General features: G+C 41.0%; 1 protein-coding gene across 4 annotated transcripts in view; it reads right to left on the bottom strand.

Moving 5' to 3' along the window:
- LOC124550879 (1-phosphatidylinositol 4,5-bisphosphate phosphodiesterase) overlaps positions 1-19,528 on the bottom strand; it is a 411,295-nt gene that overhangs the window by 107,728 nt on the left and 284,039 nt on the right. For 3 of the 4 annotated variants that reach the window (XM_047125636.1, XM_047125638.1, XM_047125639.1), the window contains 2 exons: positions 18,723-18,802; positions 1,432-1,567 (listed from right to left, as the gene is read on the bottom strand). In XM_047125636.1, the coding sequence (XP_046981592.1) occupies positions 1,432-1,567; positions 18,723-18,802 (216 nt within the window). The remainder of the gene's footprint in view (positions 1-1,431; positions 1,568-18,722; positions 18,803-19,528) is intronic. The other variant, XM_047125637.1, reaches the window with a different exon arrangement.

Raw genomic sequence — 19,528 nt, 5'->3', positions numbered from 1 at the left:
CCTCTGACTACCACTATCCACCACCTCTATGAGAGCCTCCATCAAACTCCCCCGCCCCCCTTTCCCCTCGCACTTGCCAAGTCCTGCCTTGCAGACCTACTGCATCTAACACACCAACAACTCCCACCTACCAGCCCACAGAACCCATACCCTAAACAGGCCTGCAACAGTGTCACTAACTGTCCTCCAAAAGCCTCCGTCCCACAGAAATATCAGTAATTTCCAAGGCCTTACCTTTCGCCTCATTCCCTAATTCAAACAAGGTAGGTTTGTTCATGGCCTTTTCTCCCCCTTCCGGTCGCCACACTGAAAAAACACTTTTTCACCACCGACCCTGTCAATCACACTTGACCTAAAACCAATACTGAGCCTAGACTTACTGAATTTACTCCCCCACATGACCCCTTTATATAGGACAGTAGGTTACAGGTAATACACTCAAGGTGTCAGCCCAGAACGGCACAGGTTCTCTCCAAGGGGAAGCAGCATTCACCCATAATGAGGCATGCTGAGAGGTTGTGTTTATGCACCTCAGAAAGTAGGAGAGCAGGAAGTGATGGGGGCGAGGAGGGAGACAACTCGAGGAGAGGTTCTGGGATGGAGATCCTGTTAAATTTCTAGAATGGCACCACTGCGACTGACCTCATATGTGGATGTGTCTGACAATTGGTGGAGTCCGTCAGATAGGTAATCTTTGCAGTTCACGAGCACAGTGGTGGAGCCTCTGTGAGCAGATAAGATTATAAGAGTTGGATCAGTTTTAGGAGGCAGATTGTGGTTCTTCCTGTGAAAGTTAGGGGTACAGGTAAAGACTGGAACAGTGAGCAGCAAAAGATGGATACCACTGACAGGATGTCATTTTCAAATCTTAAGATATTGTTTTGTAGATTTATTTCTTCATGGCTACTACACCCCAAGATCAATAAACACGTAAAAATGTTAAAGTAATAATTGAGACTATATTAGTTAAAAACTGTCAGACGTTTCTGCTATACATCGTTGAAATTGTCACATTCTGAGTAACAATTAAGGAAAAGCAAAACCTTATTATGAAATGACACCTGTGCAAGTAGTGTTTACTCAGCTTGCAAGCTACCCATCAGAGAATCCTGGAGAGCCACTGCGCATGTTTCTGCTATAGAGCGGAGACCACCACTACCCTGAAATGTTTAGTTGCTACCTCAGGCCAAGTAAGTGCCAACACTCCAAGCAAACAGGTTCACACGTACTGACAAGAACATGCACTGCTCGATTTTGAGGTTCACAGATAGACAACAGTGGTGGTGTACGTAAATATCAGTGCACTTACATGTCTAGCACTTTAATTACTGGACTTGAGGATTTCTGTCAAACTACATATTATGCATACAGTTAGACTGCCCCACATGTACTTGCTAAATTATCTAGGCAACTATAATCAGAAGTCCATACCTTCTCACTGGGCAGTCCCAGCTCTGACAGACACTGGTACACCATCTTCTCCGTCCTCCCGGACGCAAACGTTTTGGCAACTACCTTCACAGGAACTTTGCCCTTAGGGTTCACCAACATTCCAAGGCGCATCCAGCTGAAGCACAACAGACATAAGTTATGTGGGACATGTAATCGGAGAAATGGGAAGGGGGGGCACATTGCTATAGGAAGTTAGTAACTGACTACATCTTTGCAAGTACGTCCATTCTCAACAGACTCAAGCATACACTATAATCAGTAAACGTGTGTGTTCATTTCTCAGAGATTAACTAACCTTAGTACAGCTTTGAAGAAAATGTTGTACTGTGAAGATCAAGTTATGCAATGATATTTGTTATCAAAACGTCACTTCCGAAAGGTTTCTGACATTTAACAACTGTCAAATGTTTAATGAGTTAATGATAAAGAGCCCTGAAATTTTGTAACAAATTGGCAGTAACCAGAACAAGTCTTTGCCCCAGCAGTGGACTGTGTGGCATGTGTCATTTGAAATTTTCTGACAGGTTGGATAACAGCTAGCTCAGGCAGTAAAAGTGTTATCTAGGAAAGGTTCAGAGTCAAAATCCCATTACAGAACACACTTTTAAGCTGTCAAGACTTTGTATTGGTGGCAAATAAAGGTTACACTATTTGATCCCAAGCTACCAGAAAACTGTCAATGACACACATGCTAAGTAAAGTGGCCACTATGTAGGCTATGTAAATACTATACTGTAAGAGGAAAGCTGCTTAACATAAATATCATCACACGATGAAGTAATCTTAACTTAACAAATTTACAGGTCGCAATATAAGAGAATCATAAAGTTAGTACCGATATAAACATTAATTACAGTTTCATTTTTGGGTCTGTAGGTTCTCCTGCCTAAATCCTTTCAGACTTTCAATTACCTGAATGATAAAATGAGAGAGTTAAAATGTGTTGTGTCTCATTCTGTCTAGATTGACAGAAACAGTAGGAACAGGACACTGGCATCTGATGAATCAATGCCCTGTCTTCTCGAGAGCTGCTAGTTCTCACACTGTCAAAACTGAGGGAAACCTATAGTATTGTTCTACACAACTGTTCTGTAAATAATTCCCTCAAGTTCGTTTAGTAGCATCACCCCCACACCGTTTTCTTGGGGAGTACTTCCTCTCTTCATACCTTACACCTATTTTTTTGGTCAGTCTCTCGAAGTATTGTAAAGTTAAACAGAAGCTTACAATGCTTGAACACTTTTCTCTCTGTCATTATTGTGTCACTGCCCACCTTCACTGATGAAGTATGGTGAACTAAGGTCAGTTGACTACTCCCCATCTAACTACGTTTTAAAATGTTTCCTCTTAGCATGCTCGAGTATGATTTGTATAATACAACCAACTGCCTGCAACATGAGTTTACTTTAGCCTTCACTTCAATGAGCCTTCTTACTTCTTCTCAAAGACCTTTACGTGTACATTCTGCTTCATTTATCATGTCATATCATATCTCACTCAAATTATTATTTACTCGAAGCTTTCACTGTCTCTTTAATTATTGCCTCATTCCATAGGAAAGTTTCTTTTCTTTTGCTTTATTCATACTTGTAACCCTTTTATACTGTTTTTTCTCTTTTTGCAGAAATTTTAGGCAGCCGAAAAAAAAATAAAAATAAAATAAAAAAAATAAATAAATAAATAAACGATGATTCACAATGATCCACAGAAATAAGCCAGCTTTGTAAGTGGTCAGACAACAATGTGCAGAATTTAAGTTCTCTCAATAGACACATATGAGTACAAAAAACTATGCTAGCTTCTGAAGCTATTAGGTCCATCCTCACGAACAGGAGACAGTAGTCAGAGTAGGTTAACAAGCACAGGGTGAGAGGGACCCAACTACCTTATATTGCACATCTCGTAATTTGTTTAAATACATTTAAACACAGTTCCCAACTGATTTCAGTGAAATGTTCATGAAAAAAGTAGATTTCTCCCCTAAATTATTACATACCAGAATTAATGTAAGTTATGGGTAATCATTGAATAATTTATACTGTGTCTGGCTTACTGTTAAAAATTACTCTTAGCTCTATGAGAGAAAACACCAAATACATTTAAAAATGATGATGAAATATGATGATAAAACAAATGCTACAGTTATGCAAAATATTTGGTTGTCTACATTTTAGATATTCAAAACACTGTAGAAGTAGATCATGCACCAAAAGTTGGAGTTTACTTGTAACATTAGATATGCTGAACTACACAGTTTGCAGTGAAGGTAAAGGACCTGCATGCACTTGAGTTACTGACTGTAGTTGTGCAAAGTGCAACTGCCAGCATGCACACATAAACACATATGGCTTACACTTTTTGTGCAGTTATGAAAGCCATTTCAAAAGAGACAGCTATCTTAAAAATATACAACGACTTGCAATATAACAGACAGAAAATCTAAATGCTGTACATTCGTGATGCTAATATTTTACTAAGTCCCTTAAAACGCAAATGGTCAAAAAAGACACATTCTCTACCTTTAGAAGTTAACTAACAAAATAAGCAGTGACTTTAAGGACTTCTCAAAATGTCAACAGACACAATAAGAAGTTTTGTACAGGATACAAAATCACCTCAATATGTTACAGCAACAACAGTTGGCAATTCAATACATATTGCTCACCATTTTGAAAGACACTCAATTTCATTTGTCACCCATGACACAACTTACAGAGCGAAATATTCAGGCACTCTGAAAGTTGTGACACAGTGACAAATGAAGCTCAGTTTTTGCGTGTGTGTGTGTGTGTGTGTGTGTGTGTGTGTGTGTAATACTTTACGATGTTGTACTATTAGAAACTGACAGATGGAAACAATTTATTAAGTTATTAAGTAACATGAACATAGAAACAATTTACTAAGTTATTAAGTAAAAAAACACATTAACTTTTACAAAGCGACAACTATTTCTGAATGGTAGCTCTGTTTTATAAACGTAACCACAAAGAAGTTTCCCCGGGAGAATCTTCGTCAATGGACAGCTTCCTCGACATAACCAGTGAATTGACCGTATGTCACTAAGGGATTATAGAGTGAGTAACTTTCCATACTGCCCGATATATACGAGCAATACTGGTAAACATCTCAAAAGATATTATGGTGGAATACTGAAATTCCAGTTGCCACCAACTGCAACTGAATACATGTCTGTAACATGTCCAGAAATTAAAACCTGCAGGTTTAGAGAGGCTACAGCAGAAAATTGCAGCAGAGAGCTGCCATTCAGAAATGGTCGTCATTAGCGGCGCGGCGCAGCGCAGCACAGCACAGCACAGACAGAGGAGTCCCGAACCACATCTCAGTTTCCCAGCTCCCAGAAACCCCGCAAGCACAGCCCTGAGAGAGGCAGCGACACATAGTCATCACACGGGTGTAGAACATGTAAATCTCTGCAACTGACACCAAAGTTTATTCCCTAAAATTCTGCATGTCACAAACCGAGAGTCCCGGAAAATATCCACCACGCCCAGCTCTCCCCAGTTGTACCGCATCTCGTGCTGGCAGATTCCCCTTCCTCTGTACACTCGGATCTGTTCCTCAGACACTGGCAGATTGCAAATCGATCCAAGCCAAAACTGACTTAGGGGTGGCCTCGGAAAAAAAAAAATAAAATATATATATATAAAAACAAAGATGAGGTGACTTACCGAACAAAAGCGCTGGCAGGTCGATAGACACACAAACAAACACAAACATACACACAAAATTCAAGCTTTCACAACAAACTGTTGCCTCATCAGGAAAGAGGGAAGGAGAGGGGAAGACGAAAGGAAGTGGGTTTTAAGGGAGAGGGTAAGGAGTCATTCCAATCCCGGGAGCGGAAAGACTTACCTTAGGGGGAAAAAAGGACAGGTATACACTCGCACACACGCACATATCCATCCACACATACAGACACAAGACAGACAAATATGTCTGCTTGTGTCTGTATGTGTGGATGGATATGTGCGTGTGTGCGAGTGTATACCTGTCCTTTTTTCCCCCTAAGGTAAGTCTTTCCGCTCCCGGGATTGGAATGACTCCTTACCCTCTCCCTTAAAACCCACTTCCTTTCGTCTTCCCCTCTCCTTCCCTCTTTCCTGATGAGGCAACAGTTTGTTGTGAAAGCTTGAATTTTGTGTGTATGTTTGTGTGTCTATCGACCTGCCAGCGCTTTTGTTCGGTAAGTCACCTCATCTTTGTTTTTATATATAATTTTTCCCCACGTTGAATGTTTCCTCGAAATGTTCTTTTTCCTCACTAAGCACAACTGCATTTAACAGATTATGTGAAGTTGCAGAACAACTGACATTGGAATTCTGAATATTCTGATCAGTTACATTGAGAATTTCTATGGAATATCAAAGTAAGAATGTAGTCTGCAATTTCTGAAAGTGAAATTTACTGAACTGATCTTTTTCCACCAAACTATAATTACTGAAATATATGTGAGCAATATATCGTGATTTTTTCAGAAAAATGACAAACAACAAAATGTTCCAAGTTATTTTCTGCAGGGCAAAGAGAGAACATAGGCTGCCAACACGTCTACTCACAGTATTATGAGATGTTTCCAATTACGAGAACTACGTGATAAATGGTGCGACAGTTTTCTCGGACATCCTCCCGCACCCACTCCTAACTAGTCACAGTGAGTGGGACTGACATGCCGCTGGTCATGGCGAGACAAACAAGTTGCAGCGTGCACAAATACGGGAGCTCGCAGGCCCCACACAGTGCCACATAGGGTCCTTGTGCATACGTGAACTACCCTGTGATACACGTGCCGGCTTTGGGATGCCACTGCACTCCCAAAGACCTTGCTCTGCCCAGGGGATTGCTGCACAAAAATTTTGATGGTGGTCAATGAGATTTTATGCCATCACAAAGAAATTGTTGCACGTATTTGAGTTGTACTTACGATATTCGACGGGCTTCGATTACATTCCAATGTCAGGTGTACCAGATAATAATGTTCAACACTATTGATTGTGCCGGTTGAGAAAAGCATGTTTTTTCAGTCTCATGAAAGCAGTCTAGAACATTACTGTACCGGGTTATGTAATCTTCATGTGGAAACACCAAGTAAGCACAGTCACCAAAACTGCCTCACAGACCTCACCCATCTCCTTCACATACGGTACGACCATATAGTCTGACGCACCCGAGAAATCGCAGCGTGACTGCCCGAACTGTTATGACCCGCTACTGTGCTTCAAAGCACACAGAAGAAATTCTAGACTCTCCCCTACTGCTGTCTTCTTGTTGAAGCATTTCTAATGCACTCCTACCTCTGTCAGTAAAATTGTACCAACCTGGGTTGCTAGCATTCATTTTGTCCCATCAAAATAACTGAGCACGAGATTGTGTCTATTATGTAAGATGTACTGTACCTGATCTTCAAAAGTTGCTTTCAGAACTAACTGTTCTCTTTCAGAATGGCATCCAATACACTAATACTTTCTTTTAAGTAACTATGATTTAAAATGAAGGAATAGTAAAGATTTCTACATAGCAAACAATGGACTATAAATTTCATCCTATTTAAATAACTGGAGTGTGTGGCATGTCTTTTTCAGAATGCCATTCAATATATCAAAAGTTTTTGTTTTATCAACACTGCAGCACACAATCACCAACAGATCGAGAGTGACAGACCTGGTCAGTAGGGGCAGAACATGCACTAATAACCCCTGTACAGAGGGGAGATGCTGAGTTGACCAAACAAAATGTGACAGTGAAAAAGGGAAGTAACCACAGGACAGTCTATAGGCCATATGGAGTCTTGCCTGTAACCAGATCCAGTCTGTGCATTTGTATTTTTTGTGTAATGACAAAGCTAACTCTCATCATCAGTTACAATCTCCTGGTGGTCCAGACCTGTGTCCATTTGCGTGTCTGCAGTTGTGTGGCTGTAGTTGTGACCAGGATTGTTTGGAGGAAGTACGGAATACTGACCCAGTCTTCAAAAAAAAAAAAAAAAAAAAAGGAAAGAGTATTTAAGAACTATAGATTAGTGATGCTGATGTGCCGTTCCGTGGAAATACTTGAGAAAATTCTACAGAAGAGTATGAGCGGTCGCTGAGAAGAGAATGAAGGAACAACCACAAAGCAACAGGCCAGTGACAAATCTTATCCTTGCAGTAATACAGGTACAGGAGTATCATTATGAATCAAAGGCACAAGAACCTGCACATTCTACAGTATTTTTCTGTACCTTACATTTACAGATATGAAGATGGTGGCAGAGGAACCGGTTAACAGAAATGTTACGAGTGTCACCCAGATTTGCTGATGGTCTTCCTGGATTGTGAGAAGTGTGTTCCCCAGTAACGTACAAGAAATCCTTAAGAGCCGAGGGGTGCAAAAATGAGCAACTGGCATGGTTACCACCAAAGTAGAAGCAATGTGATGTTGCAGAGAAGACATTTCAAACAAAAAAGTTCACTTTCCCCTTCACTTTTTGCAGCCATCACACATGACATAATGCACACAATAGCAGAAAAAGTCAGAGGGGACAACTGTAAATTAACAGCACTTCTGATGACCTAATAATCTGGGGAACACAGATGATCGAGCTCAGCAGCAATTAGATACACAGGTACAGGTGGTCACATTATTCAGTAAGAAATGTAACGTGAGGAAGAGTGAGTTCACGGTCATGATCAGAAGGGAAAAAAGACTATCCGGGGACTTGTGCTGGCAACAGAACAACTGGAGAATGCAGATACCTAAAGTACAATATTCCCAGGCCACCTTCTCTACCCAGTGGTTCCTACCCCTGTAACCAACCTCGCTGCAAAACCTGCCCCATGCATCCCCCCCACAACCACCTACTCCAGCCCCACTACTGGTAAAACACACACAATTCAAGGCAGGGCCAAGTGTAAAACTACACATGTCATTTATCAACTGACATGCCTGCACTGCACAGCCTTTTACATCAGTATGACAACAACTAAACTGGCTGAGCGCATGAATGGGCACAAACAAATTGTCTGCCTAGGTGATGTCCAATACACAGTAGTGGAGTATGTCCTCCAGCATAATTCTAGGGACCTAGGAACCTGCTACACCGTACGTCCCTCAGAAGTGCAGAGATGGGAACTTGCACTCCAACACATCCTTTCATCCCGCAATCCCCCTGGACTGAACCTACGTTAACCAACCTCACTCCCATTTACTCTTCAGTCTTCTCTTCTTTCCCTTTCCTCTTTAGCTATTCATGCATCTTTTCATCCTACATAGTTGTGTTTATATTTATAATATATACCTCTTTACTTCTGTATGCATCCTCTTTGGTTTGAAGCTGTCACAGTACTTACAGTAGAATATCTTTGGCTTCCCTCTGACTCCCATGCCTCCATCTTTGCTACCCTCCCTGTTTACCTTTCCCCTGTTGCTTCGTAACCTGGGTTGTGAGTAACTGAATCCACTTTCCCTTCCACTTTTTTCCCCTCTCTCCTCCCTGACAAAGGAACAAAGTTCCGAAAGCTAGGATACGTAAATTTTCTGTTCTGTTTTGTGTATCTATCAGCTGTATTGAGCTAAGTACTGGCCAGCCCCTCTATCTCTTTGTTAGTATTTGTATCACATCTTTATATGAGATTTTCCATTAATCATTTAGGCTTACAGGCAAAGCTGACCTGGCCAGTGGCTGCAGACTGTCCCTCACAATAACTTGTCAGTGTGTAGCAAGAGGGTCAGCCACCAGCAAGAGCTGCCGTGTCCAATGTGGAACTCCATGACATTCTGGAAGGTTTCTTCTCTGCACCCCTTTGTCATGGTTATGAGAGTGTTGCCGACAATGGTGAACATAATATTTAAATTAATAACTTCTTACTCGTAATCTATGGCAGGGCAACGGATCGACATTGGTTCAGAACACACTAGTCTGAAGCATGGATGGAAGAACATTTTTCACAAGTAGGTAGATGACCTGGAAAAAATTCCACTAGCACTTTTACACATGAAGTTAGGTCTAATGAAACACTTTGTGAAAGCCTTAACCAAAGTTGGAGAATTTTTCAAGTGTCTCTGCAAGAATTTTCCTTACCTATCAGAGGTGAAGATGAGAGAAGGCATATCTGCTGGGCCTGGCATGGAAAAAAAAAAGTTCGATTCCTGAATCGAAAATTTCTGTTACTATGAGGCAGCCACAGGTACAACTCGAGTAGTTTCTTACTGAGTTCTTAGGGAGCAAAATGGACTCCAATTATAGCTATTATGATGGAAAAGTTCTAGAATTTAGGCTGTCTGATGAGACTCGAGACTGACTTCAATTTTGTCACAAGAAATGTACCGCGCACTGCAGCACTACTGTCAGTCACTCTGCACCTCACACTTTCTTCGAGGTGAAAAAGCTGTGGATAAGAGAGAATGGAAATGGCATCCAATGGTCATATTATTCCCATCTAATAATGGAACATTTTCATATTTATAACTCAATAAAAGCTTTGTTTGTACTGAAAGATAAAATTATTTTTCATTCCAATTACATTTTTTACTAATTTCCTAGTTTATAGTAAAGTTTCACTGCGACAAAACTAGAAGTGACTGGAAGTAATTGAAGGCAGATTCAGTGCTAAAAAATATCTTTTCATTGGCTCATGTTGTGATCTCATTACTGCAATATCATTTTACAGCAAAATTTAAGCTGTATCAGCTGTTAAAATAAGGTCAATTACAGAATGTCAACTTTGCTAGATGCATCATACAATTATTTGGAATCTCCTATTATATATTCCTGCAGATGTAAGTCAAATATCATAGTTTCATACTACATTCATCAAAGATCACTCTAATGGAAATGAGCGTTTGGCGTCATTGGCCGGGAGGCCCCTTACAGGACAGGTCTGGCCACCTTGGTGCAGGTCTTATTACAGTCGACGCCACATTAGGCAATCTGCATGCCAGATGGGGATGAAATGATGATGAAGACAACACAACACCCAGTCCCTGAGCAGAGAAAATCTGCCAACCCAGCCGGTAATCAAACCCGGACCCCTTAGGACGGCAGTCTGTCACGCTGACCATTCAGCCATTTTGGTGCTGCTGTGAATCATACACACTTATGATTTAAGGTTGCACAGCTGGCCCTGTATTATTTGATTCTGTTAGGAAGTTTTCAGCTTTTGTCACTTCCCTGACAGTCTCTCACACTGTGTGCCAATGAAAGGAACCATCGGTCTGAAATTCTACCTGTCACTAATGATTTCTTTTAACCTGATGCACACCCGGTCACTTCTGCGATTGGCACCATCTGTGCAGTGCTCTACGAGTAGTGAACAGAGTCCCCTGACACAGAAAACCTACCTTTCAACAGTTAGTCAAAAAACTTAATTCCTACAACTATTTTGTGAGACAGTGACAAAATTAAAATCAGAAGCTATTCTCTTTATCTTCTAGAGTATGTAAACATGAAGGGAGGAGCCACACCAGGGACACACCATTTGCCATGGCTGCCGAATCTGATCATTTGAGGGAAGTGACTTATGAAGGTATTGGGAAACCGCAAGTTGGACACCTAAACATCAGTTTGAATGTCACATCCACTAACATTTGAGTCGACTTTTCCGGTGACAGTGTTGCTCAATAACAGTAGATGGCACCAAGTCCACCAACAACATAGCTGGTGAAATTTAAACAATAATCTAATTTCCATGTGGTCAACAGCCCTGCAGCAGGGGTAACACTGGTTCCTGTCAGATCACTGAAGTTAAGCACTGTCGGGCTCAGCTAGCACTCGAATGGGTGATCGTCTGGGTCCACCGAGTACTGTAGTCGAGAGAGTTGCAGTCAGCTCTTGTGAGGCCAATTGAGGAGCTACTCGACTGAGAGGTAGCGGTGCCGGTCGTGAAAACTGACAACATCTGGGAGAGTGGTGTGCTGATCACATGCCCCTCCTAGATCTGCACCCAATCATTCCTACGGCTGAGGGTAACACGGCAGTCGGTCAGTATCGCCGGGCCTTCTGAAACCTGTTCAGACAGAGACAGTAATTTTCATGAGCTGTTGCCTGCTCTGAAGTAACCACTCAACTGTATTCCAGTAATGGTGGAAAAACAGTGTATGTGATCTGGCAGAATACGAGACGGTGTGGTTTCCACGGTCTTGCTAACATTGCCCGGCAGGCACAGAATTGATCTCGTCGCCTTTTCTTTCGAGCCGAACTAGTATAAAACTCTCAGGTTTCCAGCTGAGTGAGTTTGTAGAAATGGCGCAACACTTTGGTAAGTGTCACTCCCACCATCTTCTGGGAGTCATTTTTACACAGGCAAAGTTGCGCCGTGAGGCACATCACCCGTCAATACAGTCACAACTGAGACACCATTTCGACACTCGACCAAAAGATGACAGGACGACACTCGTCAAAACATTGCGCGGTCCCAATGAACGCACTCAGCTGGAAACCTGAGACTCTATTAGACACTGAAGTTTTTTGCCATCCCCCAAGCCCCTGATCCATCAGATCTAAATTCACACTTCTTCAGCATAATCCCAGAAGAGCACTTTATGGACAATAAAATCAGTGACATCTATGGTGACCTCACAAGCAGAGCTGAGTGAAGCCATCAAAAAGAAAAGGCATTTCATGTAGGTAGCGAGTGCCGTTGCAGATGCAGCACAGGAATTGACAGTGAACATAAAACTTTTTCCAACTCCTAGTGCGGATGGTACAGCAACCAGTAATACACGATGAAGAAACAAACAATGAATCAGTGTCAGCTGAAAATACACTAGACAAGTTAAGAGTGATCTCAGAAAAAAGTCGCTGAGTACTTCAGACCGATGTGCAGCAACATTTGCTCTCAGGGCTGCACACACGTGTATGCACTCAGACTGAAACGTTACCGATCAGTCGTGCTGCACTGACTGGCCCATTCCAAAACTGCCGTTTGTCATTGGTACGGTACCACCATCGACAACACCTCATGATACTGTCACAAATACACTGGTAGTGGGTATATTATCTGGACACATACACACATTGTTCTGACAGTTCAAAAATGTAGCTAGGAACCAAAGAGATGAGGCCACCCCACCTCTCCACAATGCACAGACAGCTGCATCCTTGACACTGAGTGACAACAGGCTCCTGTACACCCGAACTGGACAGTCAATGTGTTATTGTTACCCTGTAAGGCTTCAGTATGAGACAGAGCGGATGCTACTGTAGCAACAGTCCAAAGTAACAAACAGCAGAACAATTTCGAACTTCCTTCTGAGGCAGCTCGTGAGTCGTCTAGTTTGGCTAAATAGGATAATACACCTGGCAATATCTGAGGAACAGCACAGAGATGACGTAATGGTCAGAGGTGTCGCCCCCCCCCCCCCCCAAATCCCCCATATCAATTCCCATGCAATGCAACACACACAATTGCACCAAACGTGAACCATACTGGAGGTATCACAGTGAAAAATATATTTTGCTGTTCATTTGTGGTGAGTTCAGTGTTACAAGTCTGAGAAATGTACTTCCTTCACTTCTGTGCACACAATTCTGCAGCTCGAATCGATTTTTACACCAACTGCTTTTACACATTTCCATTCAAATATTACATTTTGAGATATTGTAATCAGTGCTGAGGGACACAAACTGGGACTGAAGAGTGTCTCCTGCCATTATTTTCAGACACAAATTTACACAGCAAGTGGTGTACTCCTTTGCTGCTCGTAAAACAGAATCGTGCGACTGACAAAAGAATGCCAGTGCTTATTAGTACAGTCTTTTTGGCTAACTGCAAGGAATGAGGAGCATACCAGGATGTACAACATGTGCGTGTTACAAGGTTAAATACCAATGTTAACCACTAAACTTCTTTCAACAAGCAATGGCAAAGTGAGAACTACAAAGCTTGCAACCAAAAGTACATGAAAATTAAGTTGGAATTACAAGCTGTTTTGAAGTGTAATTTTAAAATGTTAAATGTTAAGCTTAAGAAGAAAGGCTAAACTAGTACTGCAACCAGTTACTGCAGGAGAAAGTCAGTGTGCTACACACACAGAATTTCCCTACGCCCTACACTGTCTCTCCGGCTGATATTTGAGCACTATGAAACTCACAACAATTCAGGTCTGTATTTGTCCACGAGGATTACTATTTAAAGTACTTTTTGCCCCCTTCTACATTACATTTGACCGAAGCATAATAAGTTTCCCGTAGTGCTTGTACGCGCCAGCACAACTGGAGCTTTAGGAAAAATAAACAGATCTGACAAACAAAGATGTGGTACAAAGGTTACACTCACTGTCCTTCGTGCTGTCAAAGGAGGATCCAGGCTAAATAGGCTGTACCTACACAGTCAAATAATTTTGGAAACAATGTATCAGCTCAGAAACAATTGTTTTCTACATACTCTACAACAAAATAAAAACCCTAAGAAAAAGTTTAAAACAGTAACAAGTTTAATTTCAGAAATCCAGAATCACATTCCACAAAATGTCAACATTTTACGAACAACAAGTGTAGCATTTTTTACCCGTGAGCACCCGATTCTGATTAACATTTTAATTTTTATCATGAGTCTCACCTACAGTAGAATCGACAGTGTGAATATGACAAAGAATGATTACAGTTTTGACACTTGACAGACAATGTCCAACTAATCGGACAAGCAGTACTAGCTCATCTGGAATAGGGTGTAGGTAGGAAGTACTTGTTGCTTTTCAAATAAAACATTCCAGAATTCACTTTGGCTGATTACGGAAACTACAGGAAAGCAAATCGAGACAGCCACAAGGGGATCGGAACACACTGTTCGCCACTCACCGTCCTCTGATACGACTTTACAGCAGCGTGTGAAATGCTCGCTGAGGGTAGTACTGACTGTGGCAGCGGAAGTGCGTCTAATTTCAATTCAAATTCCCCACTAACTTCTACTGCTCTGACATATGTTCACATTCATAGTACTTGTGGGCACAAACCAGTGAAGCAGCCACAAAATAAAAAGAGTGTGGCAAGGCAACACAGAGAATCTAATACAGTGCAGAGGTACTTTGCATTTAAAACAGCCTGAGTGCTCCCAAACAGCCACCAAGGAGAATTTACGCCACACATTGCACTGTTTCGTTACCTCTCTAAATGCTGTAGGATGATAATGGGGCTTTGTTTTCAGAGTACTGACTGGAATCAAATCCAGTGTCTGTAGGGTTCAGCAAATACAATGCACATCATCTTCACACGTGCCAAACCGGTCGCTGATTTTTCCGATGACACGAATGGGAACAATGCCATCTCAGAAGGGAAAACCCCATGCTCAGGATAATACCCATAGCGTTCGACAAGCACAGAGGTTTGTAAACATTACTTTTACTTGATGGTGATGGTCAGATCAACTGACAAAGTCCTACGTTCATCCAAGCTGATATAGACTGAGTGCCACATGTCAAAATTAAAAAACAACTCCCTCAATCACATGGTGTGTGCCTTGGTGGTTCACTGTATAGGTGTCTGACAGAGAACCTGAAGACCCAGGGTACAATCTCTAACTGGTGCAAGCGTTTTTCTGTCATTTATTCCTTCTTTCACTTTGAGCAATACCTTGTCAAAGTGAAACATTCCTAGCTGTACTCTCTGTAACAGCCTGAATAATTCAGTTCACAGGTCAGAACAGGTCAAGGGGGACACCAGATGCAGGCATACCTCGATGAGCCTTATTAAAGGAAACAAGTCTCTTCGACACTTTCCTGTCTGTATCGGCAGCTTAATCAAACTTTTTTTTATGCGTGACAAGCAACTGTTTAATTGTCTTATTACAATTACTGTTTTAGATTTACACCATCATTACGGTATCTGTATACATCAAAACAAAACACAAAACAACTAGAAATGCTTAAGAATCAAAACACCAATAAATTCTGGGATGTTACCATATTTCTTTTTCTTTGTTAGTATATTCTTGTACAACTGATGTAATTTTATTGCAAAAATTTTTATTCCACTTTATGTCTTGATCCCATGTTTTCTTTGTAACACGTTGTAATAACCTTTAACATTGAAGGCGTGAAGAAGATTTACTTATACCTTTGCTTAGGTTTTCTTTTCATAATAAATGTCTATGGTCGTACACTCTTCAACACATCTACACTTACCTGACAATCAGTTGTGACTGATTTCATATTGAACATACCACCTTTTAGACAAAGATACCTGTTTAGTCCTGTAGATATTTAGCAATTCAAATCGACCGTAATTACATAGATTGCAATACTGATACATGCTATGATGTGTAATTAATGGTTGATCTTTCATAAATATAAATTTATGCCAGCTATGTATGACTGATTGATCGTCATGGATTTGTAGCCATTTTATGCTTTCCTCTGAAGTTAATATATGATGTGACAATGGCATAAATCAAACCCAGTGTTATAATAAAAGACAATTAAACAGTTGCACAACCTCAATTAAATGAACAAAGCCATTGGCTATCACCTTCAAAAAAATGTTTAGTTAAATTTTCACAGGCCATTTAACATGCAAGGTTTTTACATGAACACTGTACAGCGTCACAACACCTGCTTCAGATAATCCGAGTAGATTTTAACTCGCCTACTTCATCTCATTTAACATATAGTCTGAGGAAATTGTAAAGAAATGTTTTGAAGGGAATGAGGGTGGTATCTACCAATGGGAAAAGGATCGAATGTATAAAATTTTCTGACAAAGTGGCACTTTTTACTGAATTTTAATTGACAATGAACAAAATGACAGAACGTCTGAGTGCAGCATGCCAAGAGTACAAGACGAGAATTATTAATTGTAAGAAAATCAAGGACATGACCATTCCTACAAAGTAAAGGAATATACAGCTGTGAGGTAAGGGCAGGGCGTAGTTGTACAAGTAAAAAGAAATCAAATACAAAGGCACCTAACAGAGGAAGAGGAGATGACATGCACCCAAGCAATAACAACCAGAACTGCAATGGTTAAGCAAGCATTCAAATAGCAAGAAGAAGCTACTATGTGGAAAACTGAACAGACATGTAAGCAAAATACTGGTTAAATTCTTTGTCTGGAGTGGGGTTCTGTACAGTGCAGAAACATGCACAATACGAAATGAAGATGAAAGAAGACTGGAGGCTTTTGAGATGTAGACAAGGATGAGTATAGTAAAAATAAACTGGACAGAAAGAATTAAGGATGAAGGACTATTAAGAAGGGATTGTAAACAAATACAAATACTGTAGGAGATTTAAATAGAAAGAGAACTTGTTAGAACACTATCTAGAAGGCACCAATACTATCACATGCTTTAGAAGCAACAGCTAAAGGAAAAAAAGAGGAAAAAGGAGAAAAGATATCGAGCTAGTGGACAAAATCAGAGTGCAAAACAAGTACGTAATGACAAAAGAATGGCAGAAGACAGAAAATGCAGGAGAGCCTTTATCTTCTTAAGACCTTCCTAACTGGACAGACCAGATTTGTGGCTGTTATCACACTGGTAGTAATTAAGCAGCAGACACTAAACATGTCCTTTGTCGGATACATATCTCCATGTTACAGACACGTGTATAGTGCTGATCGGTGAGTACAAGACATATGGTGCAATCTCTCAGGAAATGGTGTCACAGAACCACTGATGGCTACAATTTTTTCTTTACTTGCCCGAAGCGAGGGCCAGACCAGTGTCCCACAATTTATCAGAATTTTACATTGTAAACTAAACCTATCTCAATTTTGCCATGATACAGACAGCTGCCAGTGTTTTTTATGTTCATGTTTTGTTTCATGTATTACGTAATAATAACAGCCGAGAAGTAGGAGGACAGCAGTGCTACGACAAATGCGTTGTCGTGGGTTGAAACTTCCCATTTCCTGAAGCATTGCAAAAAGATAAGAAAACATCCATCAGGAATGTGGGTTCTTGACAGGATATAGCTCTCTGTACAGTTCCACTGAATGCATAGCATTTAGCTTACCTTCAACAACAACAATAAAAGAAACATTATGTCAATGCAGTGTGTACAATGGACAGCCTTTACTGTATGTCTACTCTACACAACAGTATTTAAAAGGACTAAACTACTGTACCAAAAGTACCTGTACATAAGAAAACAGTATTGCTATTACTGATCTGCTAACTTACATTCCCCATAGATGAGTAGCATTTCTACCTTCTCTCCGTTGGTGTACATTCTACTTGTGTTTACATTTGTCCTCTGTCAACGTCAGCACATGGATGTGTTCCATTACCCTGAGTACCTGCACTAAGCACTGGGAGCATCAATGTCAGTGCTGTGTTACGTGATGTGATTAATAACATTGTGTTTCAGTGAATCATACACTGTGATACATTTTTGAATAGATCTTTATGAGAGGAAATGAATTACTGAATAAAAAATACAGGGTGCCATTTAAAAAACTCATACCGCTGTTCACATCTTTGTAAAAAAAAAACAAAGCTACAACGAAGGCAATCATGCTGATTGATGTCCCCCTGACGGCTAAAGAATGTTTGCTTGAAACATTTTGTAATTTGCGTATGGACAAACAGTTATTTAGGGTGGTCAAGATAAATGGGACACCCAGTATATATATTGAAGTGTATCCTACAGTCTTGTCGGTGTCAGTACCCTGCATCGTGCTACAAACGTGAGGGATTTATAGATGCCACAAACAGGAGGGATTTATGGAACATGATGAGTGAACAAATGAAAGGAGAGTGTTTGATAAGTGTGAGACACAGTCACATATTCTGCCTCCACCTGAATTTCTGCCTTCCCCTACAGTTTCCGCACTGGAGCATTTTATCAGTGAGCTGATCTAACAGGAAAACTACACATTTCTGAAAATTTTAGAACAGCCATCTCTTTTGCTGTAACCAATCACTACAGTAGCATTTAAATGAATCACATGTTCTACAACAACAAAACAGATTTAAGTGGAAAGATTTACACCACCACACAGTTGCAGTATCTAGCAGAATACAAACAATTCACTCCACAAGAAACTACACTATACAGCAACTCAAATGCTGCCCACACAATTTTTTTCTGTAAAAAGTTTACCTGTTAACTGACCACATATTCACAGTGGGTCAATTCACAACCAGCGTGGTGCTAGCTACAAAGAGATGGACACACAATGTGAAGGGCACGACATGGGTGCCACCGAGCTGATACATCTATGGGGAGGGGGACGGGGAGGGGTGCCAAGGTGGAGGCAATGCCTGGATCCTCCCTGCTGGCGAGGCGGGGAAGGTGAGGCCCAGTATCGGTGTAGGCGCCACACTAACTACACTTACTGTTTCATGAGGTTGGTGCGCGGGCACACATTGTTGATCTTGTTGTTGTGTGTGATCTTTCGCAAGCCGTCCCTCCACGTCTACACGGTAGATGGCGTGTCGAGAGGAAAGGGGCGAAAGAGACAGGCAGAAAAATAGTTGTATTTACTCGTGTAACACGACAACAAAACAAATGACACATATTACTGCAACAATAATTATACCATGTTTAATGATTAGAACAGCACATAAGTTAAATCACCAGCACAGAAGCTCAGTCTTCAAGAAAGGAGTTTCTCCCTGTATTAGCACAGAAACTGTTCAGTTTAGTTATATTATAACAATACTGAGCTTATGTAGCAAATGTCTGCAGAAATCCTGAAAAGAAAAAGTGAGTGATGGATACAAATGTATACAGGGCATCTGAAAATAAGTTGTGGAAAATGTAGAAGCCAAATATTCCCAATAATGTGAGTCAGGATGTGTCACACGTTGGCTCCTCTACTGATCAATTCACAGCCACAACCAGAATAAGGATGAAGGAATTCATCAGCAACCGGATCCAAGGGCAGAGGCCTTATGTTATGTGAGGAACAGAGAGTTCACACTCATGATCAGGAAGGGGGAGAAGGCGAACCCAGAACTCATACTTTCAGCAGAACAGGTGATGAAAAGGCAGATAGTATGTGAGGATCTGAGGAACGTAGGGGAAACAAATGGAAGAAATGACAAGAAAGTAAATGGAAGGGGTGATGGGGAGGGGAGGTAAGCAGGACTAATACTTAGAGAAGAGTCAGGAGCTCGGAGTGGAATAAAGTTGACCCACA

The sequence above is a fragment of the Schistocerca americana genome, chromosome 9 (genome assembly GCF_021461395.2).
Source record: "Schistocerca americana isolate TAMUIC-IGC-003095 chromosome 9, iqSchAmer2.1, whole genome shotgun sequence".
Lineage (NCBI taxonomy): Eukaryota > Metazoa > Arthropoda > Insecta > Orthoptera > Acrididae > Schistocerca > Schistocerca americana.
The sequence above is the reverse complement of the archived record's forward strand: the minus strand, read 5'-3'. Positions and strand labels throughout refer to the sequence as shown.